The following is a 22,038-nucleotide window of genomic DNA, read 5'->3' as shown; positions in this document are numbered from 1 at the left end:
ATGCCTTCCTAAGGACTAGTATCCTACACAGGAAAATAGCTTGGGATCTTTCTCTTAATTCTGGCATAAAATATGTAAGGCCTTAGTACCTTAATTTAAAATTTACTCACAAAAGCCTCAAGTGCCAGGAACAACCATTAATAGCTTCTCCAGGTAAAAAATCACTTGTAACTGGAACCAGATTGGACTGTTCTTGTGGGCACACTGGGTTGGATGAGAAGCATGCAAGCAATAGCTTGGGGAGATAGGCATCCCCTTGCAAACTAATTGGCATTAACACTCTGGCCATCCCACAGGATATATATACACTGTAGAGGGAAGTGAAAAGGCAAACACGTTACCTGGAGAAAGTAAAATAGTTGCTATGCTCCGCTAAAGATCTTGGGAATTGCTGTTGAGACTGAAAACTGTTCAAGGTTCTTTCTCGAGCAATACAGAAGCGAGTTTTAACTCTCAATGTTTCAAAGCCTAAATGGCTTGAAAGGCTGCATACCTGAATTCATTTTTAAGGTCTGTCAACCTTCAGACTCCCTGGAATCAAGGCTGCTTCATGTTTTGTGTATCTCAAAGTCAGAGGGAGACTGCTTTGTTAATCTGCTGCTGGTGATTGTTTTCTGCATGATAACTTCAAGACTTGTCTTTGGACTATTGTGGAGGTAGCTCAGTCCTGGAAAAGCTGCTCTGCTGAAAAGAGTTATTAAACTTAGTCATGCAGAGGTACTGATTTTATACAGTTAAGCGTGTTTGGCATGCCAAGTAACTGCAATTTTATGTTGAGGCGCTCTCTATGTTCTAGTCTAAAGTTGGAGGAAGCAAACCTGCCGGGGGAGACTTTGGAGAAGTTCTCAACTCTGCTGCCAATGCCAGTGCCACAGAAACTATTGCAGAACAGACACAGGAGGAGACCCACTGAGATTCCTGCCTCTGTCCTGCTACCCACTGCCAGATGCTGCAAGCAAAAACTAAGCACACTTGTAACGTTCTTTGCGCTCTTTCAACCAGATGTGCTTTTATTTAGCACGTAGCTATTTTACCAGATTAACTGATACCAAGCTTGTTTGTGGGTTCAAAATATTTTTGAAACTAAAATACATTGTTTGGGGTTTTGTGTGGGAAGGGGAATTTTTATGCCTTTCAAGCATTTAAAGGACTTATCTGTAATTTGAAGGCAACCTTTAAAATATAGCAATGAAAAAAAACCCTCTTTTGAGAAGTTAATTATACTGTACATATACTGTGGATACATAATTTCTTTTGAATCTGTAACTACTGCTCAACTTAATCATTATGAATCTACTGCTGCTGCCGCCAAACTGAAGCTTGTTACTTCACTCCATTGTGATTATTTTAGTTAAGGGTTGCCTGCCTGGGACACCGGACTAGGAGGATCACTCCCAGCTAAAGAAAGGACTTCTGCTTCAGCAGGCATTAAACAAGTTATTCATAGCAGGATTACACATGGGTAGGAACATACTGTCTTACAAGCATGTTCCTCATACAACAGTTGCGGATAGGGTAATATATAACCTCTAAAACTCACTGATTTGTCTGTGGATTATCCACCTGGCAAACTTCTGACCATCACAAATGGAAGCAAGATGCCTAGTAGTGCTGGTTTGGTTCAGTCACAATAACATTTTCAGTCTTGGTTTTTGTACATCATGTTAACGTGGTAAGATGCACTCTTCTGAACTTTTGATCAGTCGTGAATAGGTTCATCTTAATTCACACATGGTGGTGTCACATTTACACTAACAAAGCATGGATTCTAAGAATAAGCCTGAGCACGGAAGTGGTTCTTTTTTAGGCATCAAGAGAATCGCTCTCAAATGCTAATGTTGTTTCCGTTGTAGGCATGTTGTTTCCGTTGTAGGCTGACCATTGAAAACATCTGCTACACTGTCTGGGTTTTTTTGGTTTTTGTTTTTTGGGTTGGTTTTTTTTTGTTTTTTTTTTTTTTAACATGTTAAAGGCCTGTTCCACTGGCACCCCTATTCCTGTTTAAGACTCCAGGACTCCAGAAATGTGTTTCGAGAGGTGCAGCGTCATACTGCAGCATAGCTGTCTTATAAGATCTGTTCTCCTACATGTTGCTTTATCTGATGTACTCTTCAAATTTCTTGTATTTTGTATGTTTCTGGCGCATGGTGTCAGTATGGTTAGAACTTTTGCCAAGTGTTTTATTGCTGTGCTTAGAACTGGAAACAAGTTTTGAAACATTTGTGTGAAATCCATGAAACTTCCAGCTGCCACCAATGTCTGGAGGAAAAAAAATGTTGGCTCCTGACAACCTTGTTAGCATGTCAGATGTAGTATATATGCTTAATTACATGTGAGAAGCTTAATAAAAACCTGTGAGTCAAGTATTGTCTTGTGAATATGGAAGATTATATAAATAAGAATTTTTTATTTCTGATTGGAACAGTCCTGTAAGTATGGTTTCAAAGTAGTGTTGATCTATACTACTGAACTAGGCTGATTCTGTGTGGATGAGCTTGGCCTTCCTAGAGAAGAGCAGGCCTAGGTTGACTTCTAGGGGCTTACATGTAAGTTTATGGCTTACATAAACTGCCCTGATTATATTGGGAAGTTCAGAAAATGGGTTGAGATGTACCCTCAGCCTCTGACAGCTACACCTCAACAAAGGTGGGGAGAATGGAATAACACAGTGGGAGTGGAGCTCTTTGCCTACGGGGTCAATACCATGTAGGGCAGGTCCTACTGGAACATGGTCCTTGCTGTATGGGTTCTTTTTTTTATTTATCTAACTGATAAACAGAAGGGTCATCTAGTCCAGAGTTGGGCTTTCTGGGTTGTGAAGGTGGCTGCACCGTTGGGTCTGTAACACATCACACTCGGCTTCGCAGCTGCCTCTTCCTCTGCCTGTGCCCTCCCCTTGAGCGCAGGTAGCCTTGGGGTGGCTGTTGCAATTTTAAGTTTTACTTCCAGGGCTGGGCGTGTTAACGTCGCAGCCGCCATCTACCTCCTGTTCCCCGAGGCGGGACCGCCGCCGTGTCTACTCTCAGGCTGCCAGGCGGGCTCCGCAGGCCGCCGGGCTCGCTCCTTCCCCTCAGCCGCCCCGCGCGTCCGACCCCGCCCTGGACGGCTTTCCCCGCACCGTCCCCCTGCCCCCGCAAGCCGCCTCGGCGGGAGACCGGCGGAGGGGAGCGGGGGCCGCGGTCAGCCGGGTCTGCTCCTCCGGCGAGAGCGCCCGGGCCGTGCCCAGCCTCCCGCCCGCAGAGCGCCACCCGGCGTTCCTCAGCCAAGATGGCGGCGGCCCCGCCTCAGTCGGCGCCCGGTGCGCTTGCGCCCGCCGCGCGGTCAGAGTTCGCGCTCCGCCCTCCAGGCTGACAGTCATGGCGGCGCCGAGCTGGGGCCTAGCCGCCGCCCGGGCCGGCGTTCGGCCGCGGCTGCCGGCGGTGAGGCGGTGTGGCGGTGCCCCGCCGGCGGGGCCGCCGGATGCCGGGGTCCTCCCGCAGCAGACGGAGGAGCGGCCGGGCACCGGTGCCGCGGCCCCCGGCCCCCGGCAGGTGAGGGCGCGGCGGGGGTGGGGGGAGCCGGGGCAGTGTCCGGGGTGGGCTGTGGCCGTGCCGCCCCTGCAGTGCCTCCTGGCGGGCCTGCTGCCGCCTTCCTCTGCCTCCCGGCCGGCGCCGGCGGCCCGCCTCCCCCGCGGCTTCGCTTTTCCTTCCTGAAATGCCGGCGCTGCCTTCAGCCTACCCGGCTGTTCTCGCCCGTTCCTCTCTCGTCTCGCCCCTTCACCCGCCGCAGTAGAAGTCCTACAGAAATGCGGACGGCTCTTATGCTTTCTTTTTTTTCTTTTTTTTGTAACATACTCCTACAAAAATCTAATGCAGAAAGCGTGCGAGTGGTTTTGGGTGTGTAGAATGCACGGTACAGCTCTGTGGGCAAAACTGTGTTCTGGCTTTTACAGGCGGGGCAGGGAGGATGTGGAAGATCTTTTAATTAAAACAATTTTAGCAGGTCAGATCAAAGGCCTATTAGGGCAGTGCTCTGGAGATTCATAGTGGAAATATGAAGGCTGCTATGAATGAGACACCTGTGGAAATGCACGTGTGTGAAGGCGTCAAAAGAAACAGCGGGACAGGGGTTGAAAGAATACTGTATATTAATGTGGAAAACCACAGTTCTCTGGGAAGCCGTTCTCAGGAGTAAAATTGAGGATCATGATGTGCTTGTCAAGGCCCACGCTGTGATGAGCCTGGAGCACGGATGATTTCTCAAGAGCAGACCCTGCTCCTGAACAACAGGAGCAGGGCAACAGGCTTGTATCATATCTTATGTGCCCTTTGTTTTCCTGTTACTCCACCATGAAAACAAACGTGAAGAGATAGATAACGAGCAGCAGCCTGCTATTTATTGAGGCTGCAGTGAGTGAGAGTCTGGAGCAAAGGACCACCCTGTAAACAACTCTCGGCTCCTGAAGAGTCTAAAAGATAGGTCCAAAACCTAGTTCATCATTGCCAAACAGGAAGATTCTTAGAGGTGCGGTGGGGCCTTGATAGCTGGCATCTGTCGTACTCTGCATTGTACGCAAGCGGTCTTGCCCCAGACCACTTCGGTTATATGCTTCTTGTTGTGAGTCTGTGGGTATGAGAACGTGAGTAAATGAAACTTGGGAAAGAATGAGTGTGAGTGGGTAAAATGAATGTAGAGATTTTGCGAATAACTATCTCTTTCTGGCTGTTGCATTGATTTTTGTCATGCTGATTTTCCCACAGTGTCAGTTGCAACAGTGGCAGTTAATAGACATCTAGGGAAACAGAAAAAAAGCAGTGTATATGTCTACTACTAATGTATCGCAGAATATCTCTTCCAGGCTGAAAAGCCCTGACCTCTGATTTTTCCTCAGGTGGAAGTGATTCCGTGCTGCTCTTCATCCTTGTCACTCTTCTAACTTTTCCAGTTCTCTTTGACCACATAAGGGGCTGGGATTAATTGGAGTGTGCCCTGTAGGATATGGAGATTAATGCCGTGAATTAATATTGCAGGACTGGTTTAGTACTGGGATTGTAGAACTAGAAATGCCTCTGTCACTGAATCCAGGACCTGATATCCCAAATTACTGCATAATCTGTAACATTCTGTTTTGCACTGAATATCCACACTAGCAAGGCTGGCTGTAGAAAGATCAATGGTCTGCCTAACCCAGGATGCTGGCTCAGGTGGTGTCCAAGGGGGATGTCCACAGAAGAGTTGAGGAACGGATTCACTTGATTGAGCTGTAGAATATACTGAATGCTACTTCGGGGATTTGAGGGGTTGATTTTTTTTCTTTTTTTTTTTTTTCTTCTTTCTGTTGAAGTAAGAAGCTAGGAAACTATTCTTTTCTGTTTCTATCTATAAATAAATTGTCATCAAGCCTTTAGAGGTTCTTAACTAACTCAAATGTTACATAGTATTTACAGCATCTCTTCCAAGTGGAATTATGTACACAAATATAAATAATCCAATACAGAAATCAAACTAGGAATGTAAAATGAAGAGCTGGACTGCAACTCTGGATTTCACTACATTCTGCTGAACTACCTTCTCACTTGAACAAGAGGAAGACCAGTAGCTTGCTTTGCAGTGTCGCAGCGATGTTAAAAGCGTACCGGTGAGATGAAGTAAGGTTGTCCTGAGTCTACTTTCATGCTGTTCTTAGCCAAGTTAGCAAAGCGCTCGGTGAGCCCATGTGATTGATGATTATTCACTGTTTGCTCTTTTAAGAGTGTGCAGAAGAGGGCATGGGTTTTGGTGAGAATGAGTTAGCAGTGGAAGATGGCGTACTGAAACAAGAGGAGAATGAAAGGGGTCTAACTTGCAGTGCAGTCTGTTGGTTCTGTGTAGTTTTCTTGAAATCACCTTTTCACTGGTTTTAACTGAGTTTTGATTGCTATGAAGTGTGTTATTTGGTAAATAAACTTTCCACAGCTGGGAGCAACCCTGATGCTAACATGACATAAAGCTGGGTAATACTTACAGGAGGGTGTGCTGGATGCTGCTGGAAAAACTCAAAGCATTATTAGGTGCCATGTGTCTGCAGGATCTGCTCTTTCAAGCAGGAGGAATGTGGTCTTGCTCATCCCTTACCTGAACCGCAGCCAGAGGAAAGCTTGCGTTCCTTATCTCTGCTGGCAAATAGGTACAAAGCGCTGCTTGGCTTTTGGTGTACTTGCACCCTGTAAGAGCACAGAGATATTATTTGGGTTCTTGGTGCTTCTGTTTCTTTTTGGGACAGGGAGAGGTTTGGTGATGTTTCCGTACTGGTTTCCTACGTCAGCTGTTTTTCCCTCATTTTTGAAACTGGATGAATGCTATGATATTTGGTAGGCGGTGGCTTATTTTAGGCAACTGTCAGGAAACTTCATAAATGGGTGTGTTGACATGTGTTCATCTAAGGTGTTTCAGAAAGCATATTGATATTTTTTCCTAGGTAGCTTTTTAAGTTTTTTGGGCACAGCAGCAAATGTGCACTGCTGACCTTGCTTCATAGTTGCCTGGTGGTGGTCTCTGCTGTGTTGGTAATTTTTTAGGGTTTTGTGTTGGGTTTTTTTCACCTTCAGTTTACAGTTCTGTTGTTAATGTTTTGCAAATAGTGAAACTTACAGAGCAGGCGCTTAAATGTTGATTAAAATTGTTAAAAGGTTAGCAACTTGTTAAGCAAAATATTCTGATACATCCACATGATATTTAATTTTGTCTACAGCAGGCAGCTTACTTCTTACTGCTTTTTCCTTCTGCATTTTTATGTCTAGGTTTTGCATTCTAAACGACAAAAAAAAGACAAATTCAAAGTTCTTTTCTTCTCTGTGGAATTGCTTAAAGAAATCTTTTAGAAGGACAGGAAATGCTTTAGGTGTTACCTTTATTTGCAGATTGAAGCTGTCTCCCTAGCAAAATAGGAAACCTTGCCTTGGAGGAAGGACGTGATGATTTTTGTTGATAGGGTAGAGAAGTGGTTGTTGAGCTGTGTTCATAGCTGGGTTACCAATGTTTGAAGAAAATGTAAGAATGAAGTAATTAGTTAAGAATAAGTTGTATATTTCCCTGCACTGTGAACTATAAGTAGTCCAAAAATAATTAAAAAATGAGTGGTGAAGCTTGTCCAATGTATTTTTAGGTAGAAATGGGTTATCACTATGTTAGCTTTGCTACTGGTCACAGCATAATAGAACTTCTCTGTTGGTACCTTTTTACTTTATAGTACCGGGTTACAAACCACCAGGTGGGTGTCAGAGGCCAATGACGTGAGCAGAAAGGCAGTTTTTGTTCAGAAGCGGAGATTTCCAGCCTGTGGCTCGGCCAGGCGGGGGTCCCGCCGGGCAGGCAGGGATGCTGCTGCGCTCGCTCGCTCGCTGGGGTTTAGGTGAACCTCCGCGCCCGGCACAGCAGAGGGCATTGCTTGTTTCTAGATGTCGCAGGAAAAGCAGCGCGTTTGAGGAATTTCCTATTTAGTTCCTTGAATACCGTGTTTTAAGGGAAAGCATTTCTTAAGAAGAAACGTAACTGACTTTCTCTTAAGTTCAGATGGAAGGGACTGGGTTAGTATCAGTACATCGTAATAACTAATTTTTCAAATAGAGAGATTAGAAATTATTCTTCCAGAAACTTATATGTATTTTTTAATTTACTTAGCCACAGGTTCTGTCCTGAAAGGATTCAGAAATTTGTGGAGGGTGTCCGTGTATTTCAATTTCTTGTCACTATATTAAAAAATAAAATATCACTATTCATAAGGAGAAGAAAATAAAAACTATTTTAATAGGTGATATAAAGAGTTGCCTCATCTCTTTATGTTTTGGGGGAGAGATTAAAAACTAAAACACAAAAGTGAGAATTTTAAAGGAATGTATTACGCTTCTGTTCTGAAAGCTGCATGGATATTCTGTATAATGGATGTATATCTGTCTTGCTTATGCAGCATCTTGGCAACTTCTGTTTAAAATGTGTAACACTAGCTGTCTTGAAATCAAGCATTAAAAAAAATCAAAATTATTTTTAATGTAATTATTGATGGGAAATATTTTTCTCAATATGTCTTCCCACCTAAGATAACATTTAGAAGATGATTTTACTGAAGTTGCAGTTATTTGAGAACAAAAATACTTATTTATGTTTAGTGCAGTTTTGACTTGCAATTTTCATAGTGTAGTATTTCTTAGGACACCTATTGTCTTTGTGTGGATGGAGTGCTTTTCCAGTGCTAATAAATAACTTAAAAACATTTTTGGTTTGATTACAAATGTAACAGCATTTTATAAAACCTGCATGCCAAGCACAGAGGTTACTCTTTTAGGTAGATTACCTTCTGGCCAGCATTCAGGTACTGGAAACTGCTGACTAACTGAGAGCGGGACTTGCCAGTTGTGGGATTTGCAGGAGCTGGAATGAGTTTTCTTTACTTGGAAGTTTCTCTTGGCTTACTTTGCCAGCTTGTACGGCTGCATTTGAGAAACTTGGGTTATGTCTGCTCCTGCTATGCTGTGAACACATCCTGGTGCTTTCAGGTTTGTGCTAAATAAGGACTGTATTGCAGGCTTCTCGGCATCCTCTCAGCTGGATCTGCTTGAAATGCTGGTTTGCATGATAGTGGGAATGAACCCGTTTGTCCTTCTTTTGACCTCTGAAGGAGCAGTTCTAGCCTGTGAATGCTTTGGCTGAGGCACCAAAACTTGGCCCTTCTGACTTGGCTTTGTTCCTGCTGTGGACACAGCTGGGTCTGTCGGATGACCTGCTTTGAGTATGACAGAAGTGCTTGCTTGCATGACAGAGGATTTTGTAAAACTTACATGGTGTTGGAACAACACTTTCTGAAATGAAGTAGACAGGACTTCTAATGTTGTTGTTGGATGGCAGAGGAATGATGCGTGCTGCCCCTTTGGAGAATGTAATTATAGTACAGTAAAATTGTATATGGTTGTGATAGGCAGTGGTGACTCAGGAACATGAATTCGTGTGGGAAGGCCCTGAGCACCTTGCACAGCTCTGTCCTTGGTTGGCATGCAGAAGACCACAGCGCTGGAGGAGCAGCAGGTTGCAGTTGTCTTCTGGAACTTGCTCCATCAGATAGCTCTGTGTTTGCGAGTGATCGCTTTGATGTTGCTGGAGGTCCGTGAGTGCTAGGCATGTGTGATACGCCTTGGATGACAGGCTGTCAGAGTGGAATCCCAAAATTCAAACTGTCTTGGGACTACCAGGATCATGGAGAAAAGCAAGTGAATGCCAGCTGCCTACTCTTCATCGGCTACATGTGAGATATCTGGAACAAGGTGCATGGAACCATGATGTAAAGGTTAAATAGGAATTGAAATCCTTCCTAGTAGTTATTGTTATCAGCAGGATATTTACATCCACTGTTGCTGTGGGAGATCCCACTTACTCTTCTACTATGACTGTTGAAACAGCATCCTGTCCTCCAGGAGCCTGGAAAAAAAAGCCTGGACGGTCAGGGCAGTGATAAATGGAGAAACTGTCAGGCTGAAGATAAGACAGTGCTGTTATGTGGGATTGCCAGTGTCCCATTTCAGCATGGCAACCTCATACAGCAACCTAAAATGCAAGGACACAGACATAAAATTGCTCAGAGAAATGATGCAGGGTTCTATCTAAGCAATCTAGCTACGCAGGCAGATGCTGGGCTCAAAACACCATGGGCTGTTCTTAGGACCGTGTGTGCTCATCTGGTAAGATTTTCTCTTTGACATAATCCATGTAGCAGGTTCACCCATTTTCCCTGATTGATAGACTAGGTAATTTCTGTTCAGAATTGCACTGGAGAGTTAGATGCTTTGGGTGTTCTGCAAGCTGTGAGTTTTGGTATGCTCACACCAGCAGGTGACCTAGTGTTTGTGAGCTCCTTGGGGTGGCTGGCAGCATGCTAGGTGGATGGGAATCTTACTGTTGAGACAGCTGATCCCAGCTCATTTAGGAACTGATGCAGGCATGGGGGAGGAGTATGTATGAATTGGAGGTAGCTGGGAGGAATGTGAAAAGCCATGGACATACGGGTTCAGGGCATTGTTGGACTCACCTCTTGGTTCCTGTTTGTTTTCATCTCTTTCCATGTATTACATAAAGGAGTAAAAATACTTAGATAACTATGTGATCTGAATTTGTTTCCTTTCCTGTTACTTATGAAGAAATTGCAATAAGACTTGGCTCTCCTTTTATTCCTTAAAGCAGAACATCAATGAACTTTTGTCTGTACTGTTGTCTTCACCTCTTTGTTTTCATCTGTTCTTTCTTTCCACCTCTCTGAAAGCTTCATGTTTTGTTAATCTTGTATTGATACCATTGCTATGTTCTAATTTTTTGCTATAAAATAATCCTTGAAAGATATAGATAAATACTTCATGGTTTAGATTATATATAGAAGTTATTTAAATTCAAGAAAAATAAGCAGCTTTATTGTGACCAAATTATGTACTATTTTATGTTATGAAATAAATTCTTAGCTCAGTGTTGTTTAGTAAATGATTGTTCTGGCTAATCAACAGCATATTTTCAAGGCTGCATTTGAAATTCTTTATGGAAGTCTTGTTTTGCAGTTTCTGCACTGTGTATCCAATCAAAGTGTGAAGATAACTGGAAAACCTTCCCTTTACTACAAACATAAAGAAGTTGGTATTGAGTCAACCAGTGCAGCAGATTGTACATTTATAAGATTTGTTGGGTAAGCCTTGGTGGTTTGGGTAGCATTATAGCGTGTTAGCAATATGACTTTGCTGCTTTCTGGTATTTTAAATGGGCAACTGATTGATTAAGAAGTTTCAAAAAAGGGTCTAGAAGCAGCTGTAGATGCTTAATTTTCTTGATACAGATGTGATGTCCTTCCCCTCCCGAGATGTACTCTACTGTTTTATGCTATTCCTCCTAGGCACACTTGTGTAAAGTCACAGGAAAAAGAAGTGTAGTTTTAAATTTTAGTCATGTGTGTCGCTGTATATAATAGCAAAAAATTCAGACTCAAACAAAATAGAGTATACCTTTGACTCTTCTGATAACGGGCAGGTATAGCCATAACTGACTAAAAAAATCACCTGTCTTTGGATTTACTATGATAGCGCAGTATTTGTTGTAGGGCATACAAGGTTAGTCTGTTAACTGAAAAAATTTACATTTGTTTTATGAACAGTATTGCTACATTTGATTTAGCAGCATGTAATAAGACATTGATGACAGGTCATTTTACAGAGTATTCTTGAATAATTATGCTCTGTTTGAAGAACAGTTCACGTACTGCATCTCAATGATAAGTCTAAGAAATATCTATCTTCAAATAGAAAAAAGCTGCAGATAGCCTTAACAACTTAAACAGATTTCTAGACAACAAAGAAGTTTTGATATTAAAGTGCAATTCAGGAAAACCTGTTGGAATATTATGCACAGTGTACAAATCCTATTCCTGTGATTTTTTTTTTTTTTTGAGATCTGCATGATCCTACTTGAAAAATGTAATTATGAGAGACAAAGATTGTTTTCACCATAGTATTTTACTGGTTAAGTGCTACATGTATTCAGTTAATTGTTATTTGCATCTCTTTTAAAAATGTGCTTAGTTCACAATATTACATTGTTCATTATTATGAGGACAATATATATACGTGCAAGTATATTGCATGTTCTCTGCACAGCTGAGATACTTCTAATTAAAAGTTATTCTGTATGCAAAAATGAAATAAGGTTTGGAATATACTATATTCATCAGTCAGCATTGCATTGAGTACCGAAATACGGACCTTGATGGAAGGATGTTGATGAACATAAACTGGTATCAAATAGTGTGTGAAGAATCTTTCATTGTTTTTAAAATACAAGTGTAATCCTTTCCTAATCTCCAATTAAAATAGAGTTTAAAACACTTTTTTAAAAAGTTTAATTTCAATACATGAAGTTGGCTTAAAAATTGTGTCTGTAGCCAAGCAAAATCTTCCAATGCTCTTTGCCAAGTCAGACAACTATTACCCTTAGAACTTCCTATAACCACATTTGTTTCCCTTTGGATAATGCTATGAAATATGAATAGTCCCTATTCTTAGTAAAACTGAAGTTTAGTCCTTTTCATTTTTTTCTTTTTGGGATGGGAGAGGTTGGTAAATAGGAACTGTAACTTGGACAAAATGAAGATATTCTTCAGTGAAAATCAGATATTTCTGCATTACGTGCATTTCAAAATAGCTTTGTAGATATTTTTGTGTAGTAGCTTCTTTCTTAATTAGTCCCAATTCTTCCTAGGTGGAAGTCAATGAAGCAATACAGCTTTTACAGACCTTCTTTAGGAGTTATGTGCCAGAAGATTTTATTGCTTGCATAGGGCGTTGGAAAAATGCTATCTGTATTGTTGAAAGTATAACATGTACTTATGTAACTGAAGATTAAACAGTTAATTTTTAGGCTGGAAAGGATCACTGTGGCCATCTAGACTGACTTCAACTGACATAAGGCACTGAATTTCAGACAGAGACTCTTGAACTTACCCAGCAAGCTTGTCTTCCAGATAAATTTGTGGACTTAAAAATAAAAAAATACCCTCTGCTCTCATGAGACCCCACCTGGAGTACTCCATCCAGTTCTGGGGTCCCAAGTACAAGAAAGACAGGGCAGGTCCAGAGGAGGGCCACAAAAATGATCAGAGGGGTGGAACACCTCTCCTATGAAGACAGGCTGAGAAAGTTGGGGTTGTTCAGCCTGGAGAAGAGAAGGCTCCAGGGAGACCTTATTGCAGCCTTTCAATACTTAGAGGGCTTGTAAAAAGTCTCTCTCCATCTTTCTTACCAGGGCCTGTAGTGATGGGAGAAGGGGCAATGGTTTTAAACTGAAAGAGGGTAGATTTAGGTTGGACAAAAGGAAGAATGATGAGGGTGGTGAGGCACTGGACAGGTTGCCCAGAGAAGTTGTGAGTGCCCCATCATTGGAAGTGTTCGAGGCCAGGCTAGATGGGGCTTTGAGCAACCTGATCTAGTAAAAGATGTCCCTGGCCGGGGGGCTGGACTAGATGACCTTTAAACATCCCTTCCAACCCAAACCTATGAAAAACCTTTCTATGAAAAAAGTGTCAATCGTAATAACATGCATGTCAGAAAGCAACATCAGAGTTTCTATTCCAGTGTTACTTTTGGTGTTTTCTGCCTTATGAGGGCAGCTTGGATATCCACTTAATGTAACTATCTAAATGGGATTTCGTAGAGGCCTTTTTTTCAGTATTATTGTAGTTTACTTAGAACTAAATTGAAAAATAAAGTAAGATATTTTTCATTTTCCAGGGCTTATAGCTCAGCTGGTTTCACATGGATTGGCAAGAGCAGCTTAAGTTCTCTGGTTTACAACTAAGGTTTAAAGTATTGTCAGATTGTTTTGTCCAAGCTGCATAGAAGGCTTACAGAGTAGATCATGCTCTCTCAGATGCTCCACAGGGGAGAGGGTGCTCTTTCCCAGACACTTCAGTTCAGGTGTGCTCCCAAGTCACGCTGGGACACTGAGACTTCTAGCACATTGTATGCAGCAAAGTCACTGACAGATTTTACCTTCAAGTTGGCAGTGAGTGTGGAGATACCTTAGCTTCTGTACTTCTGCTCCTTAAGGCCTAATCCTGCAGTATTTAAAAAAATAAGGAGTCAGGGTTTTAATGAAGAGGTCTTTACAGAATACTATTAGACTTGCACAGTAAATTAGTCGCCAAAAATCCTAATATCTACAGTGAAATGTAAATGATGCTTTGCCAAAACACTTAGTCACCGCTTCTCACCAAGGGATGCTTAAATGCCTAATTTCAGCTTTTTACTTCCAGCCTTTTTGGCTGAAGAGTTTTGTTTGTTTTGCTTTCTAAAATAAAACCACATTTCTTCACTGTGCTGAGGAGAATGTATGGATGTTCCTCATTTGGTTGAAACAGCAGAAGTTTGCTTTGCTTTCTGGCGGTTCTTTGGGGGTGCTTGTAGTTTTAAGGTTGTGATGGGAAATAACTCTGGACAATTAAAACCCTAAGTATGCAAGGTTTTTGAAAGCTAATAAAGATTTAATAAATGTAAGAATGAAAATATAGCAGTCAATTTCCCTCATTGTCTTCTAGGCAAAAAGAGTGTTTTCCTTTGCTTTTTCTGATCATAAAATCTGAGGTGTTTTCCCTCCAAATTTTAAAGTTTTTGAGGAAAAGCTTTCAGTGCTCCCTGTGCTCTTCTCGAATACTAGTTTTGTAGTACCATATTGAATGGTATTCTGTTTTCTTCTTTGCACTCCTGCTTTCTTCAAAACTTACCTTTAAAAAGGTGGGTACAGACACTATTTATGTTTATTCCAAAACTATATAATTTGGAATTCGGTGCCATTGAGGGTGAAATTCAAATCATTACTCAGGTATGGGCAGAAATTAATGAATATGGTACCTGCTGGAATTTTTAGTTATACTGATATTTCTTCTACTGGGCTGTAGGTATTAAGTAATTAATATTAGAATATATTAGAATCCTTATGACTAAAATAATTCCCTTAAAGAATTCAGGTCATCATAGTGTCAGCTGGTATGCAAGTGTTGTCTTTACAGAAACTGGGCCTTGGAACAATCTTTGCATAGGGAGTGATTCATATGAAGCTTTTTATAAATATCTTCTTGCTTACTAGCAGAGAAGCTTCCAGTTTTCTCCTTGACTACTTTCAGAGCTCTCCTTTGTGACTTTGCAGTCATTAATCTTAGATTTTTCCTTAAATCACTGCTTTTATTTCTGCTTTGAATTACAGATCCTCCTTTTATGCTTTCTCTTGGGACTATTTTCCTTCAGTAGTTTTAGTAAATAACACAAATCTTGCTTTTGTTTGAGCTTTACACAGTAGTTAATCTTCAAAACCCTTTGTTAGCAAGAAGTTTATATTAGTTCTTCACTTTTATCTGTTCATATGGAATTAAATGGAAGAGTCTCTTGTTTAAAGGAAACCAAAGAGATCTTCCTTGTCTTTGTGGCTGGCCAATTTGGGTTGTAAGTTGAATCTGTTGGGAAACAGTATGAACTTCAGTTGTGTGATTTTTAAATTTTTTTTTTTTTTTAATAGGAGAAAACCTCAGGCCACTAATCGGGGAGGAAAAAGAGCTAAATTATGGTGGCAAAAAAAATGCAAAACAGACAGTGGACTTTAAAAGAACAAACTCTGAGTTCATGCTGTCTTTGATTATAACTGTGTGCTGTTAGTGGGATGATGATGTGCTGTTACTTATGAGCCTTAGTAGGTGAATTTTATGACAGTTGTATTTAATTACTCGTATACTAGCTAAAATTTGTGTCCTAGTTTGCATTATGCAGAGCTGTATAAGAATAATCTCCCAATTTTCTATGTCCATAGTTTCACATGTCTGCTTTATCCATAAACATTTGGGTTTTTTAAATAAAAGCATTTTAATATTTGCCTTGGTACATATTGCAGAATTAAACATCAGGCTTCAAAAAAGGCTAAAATAGCCCTGTACATCTTTTAGTCACTGGAGCAACAAGCTCGTGTCTATGGTATCTATTCTCCATGTGTGAATAATGTATATTAGCTAGCAATTTGCAAATTGTCCTCTTTAGTACTACTTTAGATGAATGCTGTTCGCAAATAAGAGGATAACAAGTAATTCGATATTTTTTTGCAAATGTCTCTTTTTCAAATGGTAGAATGGAGATGGAGAAGAGAAGGTATGTAGGTATGTGTCGTGCTGAAGAAACGGTTCTTGTCTTTGCATTACTGTTCACATGAAAGTTCGAGTGATGCTCTAGAGTCATATTTCATCTTAGACTTCTGATTTCTCCCAGTAATACAAAATGTAAGCAAGTCTGTACTGTATATGACAAGTACAAGTATTTATCAGATTTTGTTTCTATTTATTGTTTACATATCTGTTGATACTAAACAAGTAGGTGAACCCCTGGCCTGCAGAGCTGTAGCTTGTGTTGTCTGAAAAAATAATGGTAGGCACAAGCCTTCTGCAAAGGAGGAGGATGCATAATACTGTAGTTAGTGCTATATATTGAGGTGATTACTGATGGTGTTTTCTGCATCTCAGGATGTATGTAAACTGTGGGACGGTATTTAAAAAATTTGTTGGAAGAAAAAGAACAATTCTGTGTCAGCCTGTCCTTTGGGTAGAGGTGCGAGTGGTAGAGACCCGAGGCAGGCAGTGTGGGGTCTTTTGCCCAGTGCAGAGCTATTTTAGAAGAGGAGACAAAAAGTCTGTGACTGCAGGAGGTTTGGAGGGCTTTGCAGGTTTAGTGGGAATGCTGTCTTGGTAGACAATAGCTGTACAGTGGAATGAGCTTGAAGATGCAAGACTGGGTTGGTTTATAAGAAGTCTAGATTAGATACTGACTAGAGGTTGACATTATTTTAGAGTAAATGAGTAATAAACATTAGTGTCAGCTCTTAAATTTTGAAAAATTTTTTTTTCTAAACTTTTCTTTCCTACTAATACAGAAAGCAGAGCTTTTGCTTTGAGAAACCTCTAAAATCACTGATTACTGGTAGGCACAAAGTTGTGAACATGTTCAAAGTTGGAGGTGTAGAAGGTACTTGAACTTACTTGGTCAAGGGAGGACTGAGAGCTGTACATCTCTGATGAGTTAAAGGCATGAGGCCTCAAATTTGAGTGATTATATTCTAAGACCAGGATAAGATATATTGAACTTCTCAGTAAAGAGTCATCAGCATTAGACCAAATAGTTTAATGTATAAAAAGCAGGTGGCACCCAGAGAAATTACTTTGAGCTGTAATTGCTTGTATGTTGAAATTTCAGTCACTGTAGTCCTATATCAGTCCTCTCGGTGCTCCTCCTGAGTCTTCACCCTCGTTTCTTGGAAGAACTTCAGTGTGCAGGGAAACCCTGGTCATGAAAACAAAGCTCGATGCTTGCTCTTTGATAAGTTTAGACGAACCCTTGAGTTGGCAGTGCTTGTTACGCTGCTTCTGGATGGAAGGCCATTAACTGTTGGATGTCATGTTTTGCAGTATATTGCCTGAGTTGGTCCTGTTGCCTTTAAGGTGATGCTCTTTTGCACAATAGAGTTTTGACTTAAATAGAGCTTGTTGCATTCAAGTAAAAAATAGTAAAAGTATACTAGAGAGGAATTTGGTGATTGAACTGTGTGAATCACTGACCTGTTACCCTAGTAATGCCTACAACTGTTAAAAAATTCCTGGGATTTAGGTTTATATCTAAGCAACAGTGCACGCTTTTAGTAGTTACAAGGTGTGGAAAATTAAGGTCTGGTGGGCTAGTAGATAGCTAAATTTTTTTAGGTTGCTTGTTGAAATAAGTGTCTTATCAATATATACTTGGTCAGAGAGTAGCTTAATGTATTTGGTTTTGTTTTAATATTCTTTATAACAGGCTCCCAGTCTTTTCTCTTTCCTAAATAAAATAATACGTGTTGAAAGTGATCTCAGGAGGTCATCTGTTCAGACCCCTTGCTCCAAGCAGGACGAACTTGGTTCAGGTTGCTCAGGGCCTTTTCCAGTCAAGTTTTGAGTATCTCCAAGCTGTTGGGCCTTTAGCTATTGTGGCATTTTCCCATTTTGTTGTTTTGTGTAACTTAACTTTGGACAGGAAAATCTTTCTAGCTATGGATGACAGTGCTGAGGAAAACAAATTTGCGAGCTATGGAGGGTTGCATTTTTTGCATGCTGCTTGATGTTAATATATCATTCACCCTTTAATTGTAGCAGTCAGATTACCAATCTCCTGTCTCACTCCTCCATGTTTCATCCATGTCTCTCGCATTCCAACATGCATGCTACTTGCCTTAGCAAGCAAGCATAAAACACGTAGCTAAGGTTTTAAAGACACATTGCTCAGTGGGTGGGATAGGACCACCCTGCTTGTATAGTCATAGGCTTTGCTCCAGAAATAGTATGTTACGTTCCTCCATTGGAGTTACTTCTTTCGTTTGGATCTTACTGGGGTTTAAATCTATCACTTTTCCTACTCTCTTGCAAATAGCACATCTTGCAGAGTATTCTGTTACTGAAAGAGCTACTGTTTTTTACTGAACTATGTGCACAGAAAGAGAAAGGCATCCAAATATTTGTGAAAAACTTTTAAAACCTAGAAATTAAAAGGAAAATCAAACAGGTTAGGCATTTAAGAAGGAGGAGGGAAAAAGCCTTTATATTTCAGTACTTGAAAAGAATGTGCCCTTTGTGCTTCTGAATTTCATAATATTCTCCAATTTTTGCAACTTGACGTGTTATTATCTATCACAGCTGCGTGGCCAGCACTCCTTCAGAATCAGAAAAGTAGAGTGCTTAATAAAGTATGTTGCCCTGTTGTTATCTTACTATCTTACTGTTTTTCTATAGTGCTACTGTGGGGAATCCAGTTAAGGAGACTTAGAAATCGTGGAGGAAAGTACTCAAAATATCATTAAATCTTTTAAATGCTTGAGATAAATTACTGTTTAATGAGCTCTCCTTTAGGTTACACAGAATACTGGAGAAAATACTGTATTTTAGCTCACTTTCTTTCTAGACTGTCCACAAAAGAATCCTTGATGGCAGTAACCAATGGAGTCTCTTGAGGATTCTCCTATACATAAATTAGATCTTTGTGCTCTTGAGAAGCAGAATGGAGAATGCTGCAGACTTGTAGACCTGTGATAGTATTCAAACAGATTCCCAGTGGCTTCTTGGAAAACCGTCCACAATGAAGAATGGCCAAGGATTTCTTTGTACATTAGCATTGGTATTTTAGTGAGTTTAATCTCTGTTCTAGTAAGGAAGGAGCACACCTGTCATTGTGTAAAGATAACACTTGTGTGTCATGTACAAAGATTATTTCACAGGCAAGTTTGCACATGGGAGAATTTTGTATCTGTCTTTTTTCCTGCCAGGGAGTTGAAGGAGAGGGATGTTACTAACTAGAATGGACCATTTTTTGGTGATAAAAAGAGGAAATTCATAGGATGTTAGTGTACCCATCTTCATGATGTGGAGATAAAATTTTCACAAGCCACAAGTTTTTTTAGGGTAGAGCGCCTACTGCGTGTGCCATTGTATGAAGGCAACAAGAATGAGGTGAATGCCATTTTGCGAGTGTAGTTGCCAAGAGACGAAGGAATTTACTGTGAATTGTATTATTGCTTAAAAAAGGCTCGGTGTTGCTCAGCATGTTCAATGGCCATTACTAATGCCATCTTTCTAGATAATGGGAAAATCTCCTTCAAACAAAATTCAGATCTCTTGATTCTCTCTACTAGCTCAGGCTTTTTCCAGATGATCTACATATAAGGAAAAGGCAGTTGGAAATTAATCATCTAATGTAGTGTCTGATTCCACTAGCATTCATTAAATTAATCCAAACCATGGGTGGATCTCCTCACGTCCTGCTGAAATATGAAAACAAAGCTGCTCTTTACCTGAGACCTGAACTTAGCTATGGAGTATATATGCATTAGCCTACAATATTGGGTTTGCGTGGCAAGGTTTTGTTAGCGGGGGGACTACAGGGGTGGCTTCTGTGAGAAGCTGCTAGAAACTTCCCCCATGTCTGACAGAGCCAACGCCAGCCAGCTCCAAGATGGATCCACCGCTGGCCAAGGCTAAGCCCATCAGCGACAGTGGTAGTGCCTCTGGGAGAACATATTTAAGAAGGGAAAAAACCTGCTGCATAACAGCAGCCGGAGAGAGGAGTGAGAACTTGTAAGAGAAACAACCCTGCAGACCCGCAGGTCAGTGAAGAAGGAGGGGGAGGAGGTGCTCCAGGTGCCGGAGCAGAGATTCCCCTGCAGCCGTGGGGAAGACCATGGTGAGGCAGGCTGTCCCCCTGCAGCCCAGGGAGGTCCACGGTGGAGCAGATATCCACCTGCAGCCTGTGGAGGACCCCACGCCGGAGCAGGTGGGTGCCCGAAGGAGGCTGTGACCCCGTGGGAAGCCCGTGCTGGAGCAGGCTCCTGGCAGGACCTGCAGACCCGTGGAGAGAGGAGCCCACGCTGGAGCAGGTTTTCTGGCAGGACTTGTGACCCCATGGAAGGGACCCACACTGGAGCAGTGTGCTCCTGAAGGACTGCACCCCATGGAAGGGACCCATGCTGGAGCAGTTCATGAAGAACTGCAGCCTGTGGGAAGGACTCATGTTGGAGAAGTTTGTGGAGGACTGTCTCCCGTGGGAGGGACCCCACATTGGAGCAGGGGACGAGTGTGAGGAGTCCTCCCCCTGAGGAGGAAGGAGTGGCAGAGACAATGTGTGATGAACTGATCGTAACCCCCATTCCCCATCCCCCTGCGCTGCTGGGGGGAGGAGGTAGAGAAAATTGGGAGTTGAGCCCAGGAAGGAGGGAGGGGTGGGGGGAATGTGTTTTAAGATTTGGTTTTATTTCTCATTACCCTACTCTGATTTGATTGGAAATAAATTAAACTAATTTCCTCAAGTCAAGTCTGTTTTGCCCGGGGCCATAATTGGTGATTGATCCCTCCCTGTCCTTGTCTCTACTCATGATCCTTTCGTTACATTTTTTCTCTCCATCCCACAGAGGGGGAGGAGTGAGCGAGCGGCTGCGTGGTGCTTTGTTGCTGGCTGGGCCTAAACCATGACACCTACAAATGATAACATCTGTCTGTCTTTGTGTGTTTTGGAGGTTTTTTGTTTGTTTGTTTTTTTCTCCTAGACCAATTTTCTTATTAGTTTGCCTTGCTATGAAGGATAACTGAAAATATTCTGTGATGAAATCATACTAGTCCATATCATCCTGAGTCTGTATGTTGCTGCCATGTTCTTATCTTTGCCCTTGCCTGTGGGCGCTCTCACACTCTCATTTGTTCATCCTGATACTTACTTGGTCCTTTGGTGATCTGGTTTGGAAACTAGGCCAACAGAAAACTGCCCTTGCAAGAAAATAAATAGCATTTGTTTGTTACATTCCTGAAACAGGCTTACTCCAGGTTAGGACAAGTTTCAGTGGTGGCATAAGGGGACTGGAGTTTTGTCTGGGAGGGAGTGGAGAGGGCAGGATGAGGCATGGCAGTGCCAGCTTGGTTGATTTAAACACTTACAGACCTGTGTCCTAAATTAAGAAGAGTTAACAGTTTTTGGAGGACTCCAGAAAGTTTTTTGTCAGATGTTCGATCTCACAGATGGAGCAGGTAAAGTATTTGGAAGGGTGATCTATTCCAAACCACCAGTTTTTGAAAAGCCGGCATCTCTGCCAGCTGATGATACTGTGCTTGTGTTTGTCTCTTCAGTATCATATATGCTGCCCTTCGGTATTTGCATTATGGGTATTTCTTAAGTCACTGCAGGCACCCCCCTTGATAATGTTAACTCTTACTTGGGAAAGTTGTTTTCATATGTAGCACTCGGCTGCTTCATCTGAGAGACTGAATGTCCACTGGAAATCCTCTGCAGTGAGCATTCCTGCAGTCACTTCCTGGATGATTGTTTTCATTGGCATCATCTTCCTTGGACAAATTGAGTTAGGTCAGGAGCAAAGGATGGAGAAATGGGGTAACGCTGGTTAGGGAAGTAGGGAATTGAACGATCAACTCAATGGATAGAGTAGTTGACCATGGGAGTTTTGTTGTATTTGACTGCTGTAACTTGGTGTTGAGTGACAAGGTATAACTAAGATGAGATGTATCATCTTTGAAAATACTGCTTATGAGCATACAGGATGATGGAAAAGTGTTTGTTACTTTACAGGGGCAAGCTGCTGAATTCCAAGGCAATCGGGTGATTCTGCAAATAGTGAGAAAGTCAGTGGAAGACCACTGTATTTTGGACTTTTGTTATACCTTGGCTTCCCTTAAAACAGGTTTTGGTGTTTCAGTGTGAGGACTGATTTATAATCTCCTGCCCAGACGGAGTCATTTTGAGGAGATGTTGATTTTGAAATGTTTACTTTTAGCTTATGGCTTATACATTGATTTAAAGTTGCATCAAGATTGCTGCTGCCCCCTCAATTCATATGATAAATCTCATTTAAATGCTTCCTCTTATTGCTTTCATTGTTTTGCATTTATTCTTGGACCACTTACAAATGCATCCTGTACAATTAATTTTCATGTATTTGAATTTAGACTGC

At 41.6% G+C, this 22,038-nt stretch overlaps 1 protein-coding gene across 5 annotated transcripts in view; it reads left to right on the top strand.

The window, feature by feature from the left end:
- TPD52 (tumor protein D52) overlaps positions 1-22,038 on the top strand; it is a 130,435-nt gene that overhangs the window by 40,805 nt on the left and 67,592 nt on the right. For 4 of the 5 annotated variants that reach the window (XM_052786752.1, XM_052786751.1, XM_052786750.1 and 1 more), the window contains one exon: positions 797-2,363. In XM_052786752.1, the coding sequence (XP_052642712.1) occupies positions 797-913 (117 nt within the window). In that variant the 3' untranslated portion in view covers positions 914-2,363. Of the gene's footprint in view, positions 1-796; positions 3,531-22,038 lie in introns of those variants that run through there. The other variant, XM_052786754.1, reaches the window with a different exon arrangement.

This window comes from Harpia harpyja, chromosome 5, assembly GCF_026419915.1.
Source record: "Harpia harpyja isolate bHarHar1 chromosome 5, bHarHar1 primary haplotype, whole genome shotgun sequence".
In the NCBI taxonomy this organism is placed as follows: domain Eukaryota; kingdom Metazoa; phylum Chordata; class Aves; order Accipitriformes; family Accipitridae; genus Harpia; species Harpia harpyja.
This window is presented reverse-complemented; position numbering and strand designations above follow the sequence as displayed.